We start from the raw sequence: 11,568 nt of genomic DNA, 5'->3' as shown, positions 1-11,568 counted from the left end.
TTCTGCGAGTAACTCCTACCGTCCAAAGGGGATGAGGGGGGCATCGGCCGGACCCCCCTCTTGATTGATTACTTATTAGTCATCCCTTTGGCTAAATGGGACCCATTGAAAAGGCACCGTGGAACACATACATGAATCAAATATTCCTGTGTCCCCTGAATGTCTCCAGAGTAGTTTTGCTTAAGAGAGGGGGTCGTGGCTTAGCATTATAAAGAGGGAAAAACAGCATAGCTTTATGGGTTTATTTAGACAGTTTCTACGGTTTGACATTCTACCGCTGTAAAAAGAGAGAGGAAAAAAACTCGAGAGGATTCCAAAGAGGAGAACATTTGTGGACATACATATTTTTCTAGTAATTCCGTTGTTTCTTTTATTTTTATTTTTTATTTTTTCTCTTATTTTAAATATTTTTTGGCCATTTCCTCTCCCGAAAAATGAAACTTTGGACATCACCCTGGGTGTCTTGCCTGGTGATTCTCATCTTGTGTTTTGGATCAGAGTGCGGGACAGCCCGGAGAAAGGGGAGATCCAAGAGGGAGTTGGTGCGCATTAGGGAGGCAAAAGCCACCATCCCAGGGGCTTGTGCCACACGTCTGCCCCGGGGCAAACGGTCTTTGCCCGGCTTGGAGCGACGGGTGCTCCGGCAGCGTCGGCGCTCCTCGCAGGCGGAGGATAACTCTCCAGACCGGGGGAACGCTGTCTATTTTATCGGCATGGGAGATCAACTACGGCTGAAGCCTGGCGTGGTGATACCCAGAGGAAATTTCACTTTGGAGATGTGGATCAAACCGGAGGGAGGTCAACGATCACCCACAGTGATTGCAGGTAAGACAGTCTACATATCCTCCTTCTTATTGTCAACCCAAACTCTTTATATTAGTGTTAGCTCCAAAACTGACGAGTCCAATATGATGAGGAGATGTCATTGCAAAATGTGCAGCATTTTATCCCAGTGACATGAAGCCCATCAAACAAAACAACATGCAGTTTCAGCGAGTTGAAAATGAGTTCATCTATCAGACTAGACAATGATGTAATGCTCTCAAAAGTACGGCGGATATTTTAGGTAGTACATGCGTAGGGTCACTGCTGGAGATTTTGATCATATTTAAGTTTGCCACCTTGCAGAGGAATACTCGCTGAAATGTGATTGTTTCACGAATGATTTTTCCTCTCATTTCTCCACTTTGGAAAAGATGGTGCATGAGCGTTATTATCCTGAAATCTAAGTGAGGAGTACGGGCAGCAGATGTAGGCTACTGCATCATTTGACCGGCAGCTGATGTCACTGTGCGTAAAATGTAATTTCTCTGAGCCGACTTGGCTATTTTAAAACTATGATGTAATGGCCAAAACTTTGTGCGCGAGCACGTCACGTCAGGCACCGAACGGGAGAGATCCGTTTGGATGTGGAGGCGCTCAAAGCTCGCACAGCTCAGACAAGCCGCAAGCTTGAGTGTCCCCCAAAACCGACACCTTTGGATTGGCTACCGGAGTTACGAGACAGGGGCTGTGAGATCCAGGGTCCCCCCCACCAACCCACCCACCCACCCACTCACTCCTTCTCTTGCGCGAAAATGTTCTGTTTTATGTGTTTGTACAGTGGCGACTGTGCGCTTTCACTCTCCAAAAAAACATCCAGACCCGCGCGCGCGAAATCACAGCTTATACGCCGTGTTTCTAATTAAAGACACAATCAGATAGTGATGATGCATTTCTATCCACTGGCTGCGCAGAGAAGGATACACAGACACTTGAGTGGATGCCTGCCGTCATAGGAGAGGTTGACACTTTGTAGTTGTCATCTGCGCGCACTCCTTTTTTTGTCCTGCCAAGTCTGCAGCCATGCGTAAAGGAGCATCAGGAATGTGTGAAAAACTGCTCTGCATTATCTGTTTTAACCAATAGCGCTTTTGTGCATTACAGTACTGGACTGATTTTTTTTTCCTTTTGTTGCCTTTCCTTGCCGATAGGGAGCGTTGCATCCACAACTCATTGCCTGGTACAGTAGTTGTGCAGATGGCTGCCTTTGAACTGATCTGAACTGAATTGAACTCAGTCCTCCTCAGCCTCCTGTATGCCAGTCTGCACGTTTGGGGAGTTTACTAAACCATATGAGTAAATTTACATGCTCCTTTATTTTCTTTATCTGTCTGGCTCCCTCAAAACAACCCCCTCCCACCCCCACACACACATAAATAATCACTTATGTGTGTGTGTGTGTGTGTGTGTGTGTGTGTGTGTATCAAGACACAGTACACTTTTAGGTAGTGCTGGCCAGTTGGCAGGGACGTGCTCTGCAAAGCCAATCCCTTGTAAGAGTCTCATAGTGGGGGTGGGGGGGGTTGAGCGGGTATGTTGTGACCTGAGTGACTCTTACATTTTCAGGGGATGGACACAATAACAGGAACATCTGTACAGTATAATGCAATCTAGTGCAACAACAACGCGAGCGACCACCACAGATTTGAATAAACACCTCTCTGACACAATGTTAACAGAAATATGAACACCGTAGGTTTTACAGATGTGCTGCTGGATCATATTATTCTGTACAGGTGTTGTTGTTGTTGTTATTGTTGCTCTCGTGCCCGTCCCTCCCTGCCTTCCCCCACCCTTCACTCAAGATGAGAGATTACTATTCATGTATAATCTTATGTGTTCATTTTTGAAGATTTGTTCCAAGTTGTGCTCACATCAGTGAGCCAGAGAGGGGCCCCAAAGAGAACAAATATGATGATCAAACAAATTCAATAAAGCCTAATCTTTTAAATCCAATTCAGGCCTAAAAAATCCCAGTGCCTCTAAAAATGCTCCATCCCCTTGTTTTGATCCCAGCACAGTGTTGTTTGCAGCAGCTGTTTTTTTACGCTGTTGTTTTTGACCATCTCTCTCTCTCTCTGTCTCTCTCTCTCTTCTTTTTTTTTCTTTCCTGCTTTCTTTCCGCAAGGTTTAATTTTTACTTCATGTATGTTATTGTTTTTCTGCACAACTGGGAAGTTAGGGTATCATCTCAGCCTCTCGCCTGATTAACGGAAACTCCATTGTTATCTTTGCATCCATGACCAATTTTAGTGACTTGTCTCTGGTATTGAGTTGTCTCTCCGGAGCATTTTCCAAAATATCTTCATTTAAGAGGAACGATTGTGACTGACCTCCCAAGATGATCATCATTATGATGTATGAGGAGGAAACTTCAAATTACCAACTGTTAAAGTGGAATTTGTCACTGGAGGTTATTTCTGTTCGACAATTCCTTGGAGAGGTATTTACCCCCTTCTGGGGAAAAAAACTGAATGTTTTAAACTCAAACCACTAATCATACAGATTATTGATACAGCCATTATTAAATACAAGTGTGGACTGTCCTGTGCCTTTAATGTAAACCACAAGCATTCCTCAAAAAAGGCTCTGCTGTCATTTCCCCGAGTCTGACAGTTACATGTAGTTAGAATTGATCCCAGGTTTAAAAGCATTTGAGCCATTGTAAACTCTTAGCCAATGCCAAGAGTTTACACACATATGCACACACACCCATCCACACTCACATATGCACACACACACACACACACACACACCACCACATAATCAGAACATCAAGTTCTGTGTCCAAATGTTATGCAAACTTTGTTGTGCCCTATTAGCCCTTGTATCCGGGTCATGTTGGGTTGTCCCGCATCAAAGGAAGAGGGAAATAAATCACACAAGGAACGGAGGCTCTCTTCCATGACCTGCTGGGACAATTATATGCAGACGTTGGCAGATAATTGCTGCGATAACAGATCTATCTTGCTGCTGTTATCTCGTGAGATGGGACACAACAATATGTTCAAAAGCAAGTCATGTTTAGGCTCCTTTTTTTTGCATGGGCATTTAAAAACTGCTTCCTCTTCCTGTTTCATTATTATCAAATGTAACTGAGAATCTATGAATAATCTTGACTATGAGACCATGACTAATCATGCACATTGTTTGAGTTTGAAGAGAGGCTGAGGACTGACTGTGTAACTCCTATCCTCAGTGATCATTAACTCAAGTCATCTTCTTATTAGTTTGAACCATTGTAATGACCATGCACTGGCTGCTTTATTTATGAGTGCTGTTGAACATCCCAAAAAAGTCTTGATTAATGTGCTTACATTTAATGTGAAGGTTTAATGGGAGAGTGACAGTGAGAGTGTCGCGGTGTAAGTTACAGTGTGGAAAAAGTGGTGTTAATTTATGCCATCTGACATTCAAAGGCACGTTCAAGTGCAACTAGTGGTAGATCATTTATGACTCATTTAAGCCAGCATTTAGTTGATTTAAATCAGAGTGAAACCTGACAGCCAAGTCAAGTGTTTGAAAGTGGCGCAATGACATTTTCATTATCAATATCTTTGTTATGTTCGTTAAGTTTAAAAAAAAAAATATCATTGGAATTTTCCATTGTCTCCTCAAGGAAATTGCTGTGGCGGTCACTTTCATATGAATATGAAAAGTGCCTTACTTTGACCTTTCTGAGCCAGAGCAGCTCAAAAGTAAACGGAGTCTTCATTGTTCCCTTCCTCCCTGCTTTTTATCAAGTCCTTGTGACATTTTTCTTTGTGTGTGCATGTGTATTTTTTTAACTTAACTTTTTCTTTTTTCCTGAGTGTATTTTTCTTGGAAGAAGACAAATGGCATGTGCGAGGAAGGTTGCCTTTGAACCTGACAGGAACAGCTCTCCACTGTAGCGTGTGCACATGCAGATCCCTTCATGTGCCTGTTTGTTTATGTTTCCAAGTGGACACAAATGTGTACCTCAGCGTTTCAATTTGTTCTTTGCATATGTGACGGTGTGTGTTTGCTCATGAACATGTATATATATATATATATATATATATATATATATGCATATCTGTATTAGAATGTGCACATGTGTGCGTAGGTGTGTTTTTGTGTGAGACCGAGCAGTCGCAGTGCAGGGTCTGGAAAAGTGTAGTGTGTTAGATTAATTGAGCATGGCAGAATTATGACAGCTGTTTACACTAGGAGCCCTACAAGCATTTTAGCACACCTTTTAGCCTTGAGTGCGCTAGCTGACAGATGGAAGGCTTTTTCCTTCCAGTGTAGTGGAAAGCCTGAAAACGTCATCCACCAAGAGACTGACCTTGACGCTGAACCCAGCCCTCACTCTTTGAACATTAGTCCATTGAAATACCAAGTTAATGAATGCGTACCGGAGTGTTCATCTAATTAGAAACAGGTCAAAGTTAGCAAGATGTCCGTGCAATCACCATTAGCCAGCCACTTATCGCAGGCTTTGATAGCCTAATCGATGGGGAACAAAGGCATCTGAAGTGGACAAGTACATTGAGGCGAAGATGTGATCGTCACTATGATAAGCAGCTTATAATTTCAGACCATCCTGAAGGTAGCAGAGACAAATATGAAGGGTATTTACAGGCATTTAGAAGCAGCTGCAAAGGACACTATAGCTCCTTCATGTGGGAGTCTCTTTGTGTATTTATATAACTGGGGATGTCTTCATGAGTCCAGCTCTCTCGCCAGAATCACCTGCAAACACCGAGACTCTCACACGCTCAGATGGACCTTGTGAGACATGTCAAAGTGCTTTGGAACCTGCGTGCAGTTTGACTGGGCTGTTTGGATATATGCAACAGTCATGAACATGCATTAACAAACACACATGCACACGCACAGATGTGCACTTATGTGCCTGCACACACGTACCTCAACAAGCGCTAAACAAACAAACAGTTAGCATTCAGAGATCCCCTAAGAAGTGAAAACACATTACCATGCTGAAGCTGACATACACGGTCCAAGTGAAACAGGAAAAAGGTGTTTTGGTGCCTCTACAAAAACAAGGCTTTAGCAGAAAACTAGCCTTCTCTGGCTACCCTACTGGCAAGGGACATTTACATGAACAACTTTAAATGCGCTCAGTGTTCACGAAAAGCCTAGACCGAGATGTTTCCATGGGGTCTCCCTTAGCTAAACATGCACTTCAACCCAATTTCCAGGACAACATGCCTTTAGATATCAAAAAATATATCATATGAAGGTATTTCTTGCTCTCTACATTTTCAGTATCCCCTCTTGACATGCATTATGTGTAGACTATTCCAAATGTATGCAGTGAAATGTAATTGCAGTATGGACCAGCACATACTTTAAGATTAAAGATTGTATGCAATGTGACTTGAGCAGACAGTAGATATGTATTATTGAAAAGAGAGGATGTGGACAGTGTCAGCTCTCTTTCATGTGATCAATCTTAAATGATTTTTATCGTGTTCACATTCTCATGTACATAATTAAGGCACATTTTAAATGACTTTTTTATTTTTTTATTTTAATTCTCTCTCCAGGCCTGTACGACAAATGTTTCTATGCCTCCAGTGATCGTGGCTGGCTGCTTGGCATCAAGGCAGTTAGTGAGCATGGGAACCGTGAACCTCGCTTCTTCTTCTCCCTCAAAACTGACCGTGCCCACAAAGTGACCTCCATCCACTCAAATGCTCGCTATGTCCCCAACCAATGGGCACATGTGGCAGTCACATATGATGGCTTGTACATGAAGCTCTTCGTCAACGGTGCCCAGGTGGCCGTCAGCCGGGAGCAATCAGGTGATATCTTCAGCCATTTGACCAAAAACTGCAAAGTGCTGATGATTGGAGGGAATGCACTGAATCATAATTACAGGGGAGCAGTGGAGAGGGTGGGTCTATGGAGGCATGCCCGAGGGCAGAGGCAGATTATCAGGGATATGCAGGGCCGCGAGGACCCCCAAGATCTACCTCACCTGGTCATTCGTGAAACCTTTGAGCACCCAGGCCGAAAGTGGCTGACTCTAAAAGATGGTAGCTTTCCTCAGCCTGAGCTAGGAGGAGCTGTGCGGTTTCACGGTGGTGGCGGAATTGGAAATGCTGAGGGATTACTGGATACAACGTTGGATCCCCCAACTTGTGGTCAAACTGTCTGTGACAACGTTGAGGTCATCAATAACTACAATCAGCTTTGGACATTCCGTCGACCCAAGAAGGTGCGATATCGCGTTATAAATATATGGGACGATGCACATACCAGGCCGACTGTATCCGACCACCAGATCAGCCTGCAGCACCAGCAGCTAAACGATGCCTTCAGCCCCTACAACATCACCTGGGAGCTTAGCATTCACAATGTGACCAATTCCTCCCTACGTAACCGGCTCATTTTAGCTAACTGTGATATCAGCAAAGTTGGTGATGATGTCTGCGACCCAGAATGCAACCATCCACTGACAGGCTTTGATGCAGGTGACTGCATGTCTGGACACCGGAGCCGTTGCCCTGACTACAAACAGGGAAATGGTGTATGTGACCCAGAATGTAACTGGGAAAACTTCTCGTACGACCAAGGTGACTGCTGTAACCCCAACGTGACCGATGTGACCAAGACGTGTTTCAACCGCTCCTCCCCACACAAGTAAGATCACTTTCTTCTTATTTTGCATGTAATTAAGTTTTCAACATCCCGTTTGATAGATATTTAATAAACTATGATCGTTATTTTTGGCATGCATTGGAGATGTCGTATCAGTGTCATTGATTTTGTATAAGCGTCATGTTGTTTTGTTTTGGTGGCCTGTTGTGAGCTGGTTTATTGAAAAGCATTCATTTCAATTTACTTATTTCATATTTTTAAATCAGCCAAAAAGGATCAGTGACTTATCAATCGGGGGACGCCTTTAATAAACCCAAGACTTAAACTCACAAAAAATGTTTAGATTACATCATTATCCTGTCTTACTTTTATACAGTCTTTGGTTGACATGACTGAATAATTATGTCTCCATATTTTTTAGAGTAAATCAAACAACAAATCTTACATGTCCATACATGTGTCCCTACAGAGAGGGTTTGATGTCTAGTCCTACTGTTTCCTGACCACTGGGGCTGAGCCTGAGTGTAACTCAACTCCCAGCCTGTGTGGCCTGGGAAATCCTCTGGGGGCAGCTAGTCCAATCTAGCCTTGGCCTGGTTCAATCAGTGTTCCACACTTAAGCAGGGCAAAACAAACGCAACCGGATGACTTTCCTGGTAGCAAATGCGCAGGCCAGACGGTTCATTTTTGTATCCATTTTTCAACAACTCTCCCCACCTTTTTCTACTTTGTGTCTCCTATACCCAGTGGTCCTAATTAAGCTGGCTTGATTGGAGAAGGGAGTTGGTTTGGAAAGAGTGACACTCTAAACAGAGTGTAAGGGCAATTAGAGGTCAGAAAAGAGAGTCCAATATGGGTTTTTGCTTGTAGCAATGGAAATCATTTCAAAGACATACCACTCTCTCCAGGAAACCACCGACAGACATGTTTCCTGGGGAGGCAGGTATGGGTCCCAAAAAGCGGCTGCCTGAAACAATTTTCCAGGAAAAATAGTGAAGAAAGTTCACTTCACTTGCATGTGAATAGCAGTATTACAGAACCTCCCAGGTGTACTGTACATGGAGCAGGAGATTATGTGGTTTCATGCGGCTACTTGAGGAGAATTCAGAGGTCCTCATGAATGCATGAAAGTTTTTGTTTTTCTGGTAATCTCATTGTGGCTTGTAGATGATGAGTAAAAGCTGGCAAGGAGAATAAATCTCTGGAATTTGCTGTAATAAGTTTTGTGCCAGACCTCCAATAGCTGGATTGTTTGTTTCTTGGTACACTGAAACTCAACACAGTAGACTGAGACATTTTTGTGGACAATGCAGGGGGTCTTTATGGTTACGCCGGAGAGGGAGACAAAAATGACTGAAATTCAGATATTTGTCGGTATTTCTCACCGCTGTGATGTGGGGACAGGCGAAAGGGAGAAAAACTAGTAGGGCCCAGTGTGTGGGATTGTTTGGGTCTTTCTGATAGCATGAATCAAGGAAACCAGGCTGTTTTCAATCACAGTTAAGCTGGAAGCGCTGTCTGTTTGGCACTATCCTGTTGTTTAAAATGACCGCTAAATAGCTAAATAATGACATCTAATTAGCAACATCAGAGGAGAAAAGCAGGTGGGTTTGCCGTTGCTTCCATCTCTCAATTCCCACCACATCCCTTCCAGCTTAGTCATCATTAGAAGCTCATTCATCAAGTGGCGGGCAAACTACTTCATTTAGACATCAGCCATTGGTGAAGCGCTTGCCGTCGCAATGCTCAAATCTCCTTGCAGGCATTTGAAAGACGGGCTCATGAAAGGAAGGATCGCAGAAAGAACGAGAGGGAGACAAACAGAAAGAGGACAAGAGACTTTTTAGTTGAAAAAAAAAATAGATATAATCTCCTCAAGTGGTTGCTTATTTTGCTTTGATTATGGTATGTCTAGAGAGACTTGCAGAGAGCTGCACTACAAACAGTTTGACATTCCTCCTTAATTATTGAATTCTGGATGAACAATGTACTGTGTATGGAGGGGAACAATAGTTGTGAGGTCCTGCATTTATTTTTGCAGCATTTGCGCCTGTTACCACTTACGTGTAGTGTTTTCAAAAATCTGGCTAGCACAGGACACAGGCAGCTCTGTGGTCCTGCAACAGTCTTTCCTCTGAAAATACCATTGATAATAACCCCCCCCCCCCTATTTTCCCTCCCTCCACATTTGGCTGAGGGAAATGTTTTGCATTGTTTTCACAGCCCTTGGTTTTGACACTTCTTACGGTTTTCGGTGGTATTTGATGTTATCTGATGGCATTTATTTGAAAGGCTGAACATTCTTATGTCTGGAGTTGGGGACATCTGAAACTGTGGCTGTGATTCGTACGATGCAAATTTACATTATGTGTGTGCAGGCAGGCAGAAAACAAATGGCACGCAGAAAAAGTTGTTTGAGATGATAATGTGTGTGTTTGACTGTCCAAGAAAGACTAATGATATCTGAGCAACTGGATGGAAGATCAATCCGATTATACTGCAATTAGTCAGATGGTTTTTTCCGCGAGTTCCTGAAATTTGAAGGCTTTTTGGGAAACATCTCCACAAACTTGATGAAGCAGGTATTTGTTATCATTTCAGCCTCAATGTGTTTTTGGGAAATGAAGTTCTGGCCTGGCTTTGTCAGAGGCTAATAGGTCATCTGTTTTCCCTTGGCCTCTGTCTCTCCCCCTCCTAAGTCAATACCTCTCAACGTGGCAGGTTAATGGATGGACCACCCTTTCTCTCTCTTTCACTCCCTCTCCCTGCTGTATTCCAGCTCAGAGCAGGGAGCTAATCTCTCGGGCCCTTGACTTGGGTGTTTTACAATTGGTCCTCTAAACCTTAAGCCCCCGTCCCATAAAACATAATGGAGTGCTTGGGCGTAAATACCAGGACTTTGCACTTTCCCTTTAAAGCCATAGCACACTTATAAAAGCACCTGTTGTTGAGGTTTCACCTGTGCTCTCATGGGCGCTCATAGAAGTCTCTCTGGATAACTGAGGTGAGGGTGGAGTGAGGAGGAGGAGAAGGAGGAGGTTTTACTTGGGCCACTATAGTCCAGGCCAACGAGTTGCATCTGGTGGTCCTTTGAAAGCATAGCACACCAGGGAATTCAGCTGATAATGACTTGGCGAGGTAATTGTTGTTCAGAAGTCAAGGAGGGGCACTGATGAAGAGGTTCACACATCTGCTAGGATTGAGAATGTTCACCCCGGTCCTCGATTAAGAGCTCCTGTTTCAGATAGAAACTGGAGAGAGGTGGGCGGGTGAGCATATGGATTGTCCCATCGCTCATTCCATATGTCTCCAAATCCCTCTTCTTCAAACCCCGCTCTCACCATCGAACAGTCACGGCAGGATCTCTGGAATCTGAGCATTGACAGTCCTCATGCTTGTGTCTTCTATGGAAGGGGAAAAAATAATCAGAGCAAGTTGGGAGGTTAAAGAGGAGAGAGCAAGTATAGTAATAAAGGCAGAGATGAATGATGGGTTTAGGGGCTGTGGTGCTGACTGACTTGATGACAGGGGAGCTGAGGGCCCCCTCCAATTTTAAAAGTGTTCTTGGCCGTGAGATTGTCATGCCATGCCAGCTCACCCCAGCGTTCACACTATGCTGCTCCAGACATATGTATACGAGGCAAATTTATGGGTATGTATGAATTATATATGGGTGTAAATGGATGAAGTCATAATCCCCTATTTAATATGTATCAGATATAAAAGCATTAACACGGCCGTTTGAGCTGCCTCGCACACTCCTGGATCTCCCTGCAACAGATGCCCTGCAGTGATGCCTCAGTTCTGTTGAAGCTTGATTTTCTGCACTCACCTTACCTTTCTCTCTCAGGCTACCTCAATTTTTTACTCTCCATTTCTCCTTCTTTGTAAGTCTTTAAAAGGTTTTTTTTTTTTTCCCAGGACATGTCTAAAAAGTGGTGTGGTTAAATGCATGGAAAATCCTGTCCTTCCCTAGTGGCTCATCTCTACTGAAAAAATGTATGATGAGAGGCAAGAGAGGGGAACAGGGGCTATGGGATGGGGAAATAGTTGAGGGGTGTGAGAGATAGAGAGAGAGAAGGAAAGAGAGAGAGAGAACACTGGGGGTGGGGTAAAGCGGGGTAAAGGGTTATTGGCAGGGAGGTTTGAGTAAGA

The 11,568-nt window shown here is 43.7% G+C and overlaps 1 protein-coding gene across 1 annotated transcript in view; it reads left to right on the top strand.

The window, feature by feature from the left end:
- Positions 1 to 434: 434 nt before the first annotated feature.
- The window catches only part of pappaa (pregnancy-associated plasma protein A, pappalysin 1a), a gene marked incomplete at its 5' end in the record, with an annotated part of 80,314 nt that continues 69,180 nt past the window's right edge, over positions 435 to 11,568 (top strand). The window contains 2 exons of the mRNA XM_083983337.1: positions 435 to 825; positions 6,357 to 7,455. Coding sequence (XP_083839463.1) covers positions 435 to 825; positions 6,357 to 7,455 — 1,490 coding nt within the window. The remainder of the gene's footprint in view (positions 826 to 6,356; positions 7,456 to 11,568) is intronic.

Source organism: Trachurus trachurus (genome assembly GCF_905171665.1).
Source record: "Trachurus trachurus genome assembly, chromosome: 12".
In the NCBI taxonomy this organism is placed as follows: domain Eukaryota; kingdom Metazoa; phylum Chordata; class Actinopteri; order Carangiformes; family Carangidae; genus Trachurus; species Trachurus trachurus.
Note: the sequence above shows the minus strand (reverse complement) of the source record. Positions and strands in the feature narration are given on the sequence as shown.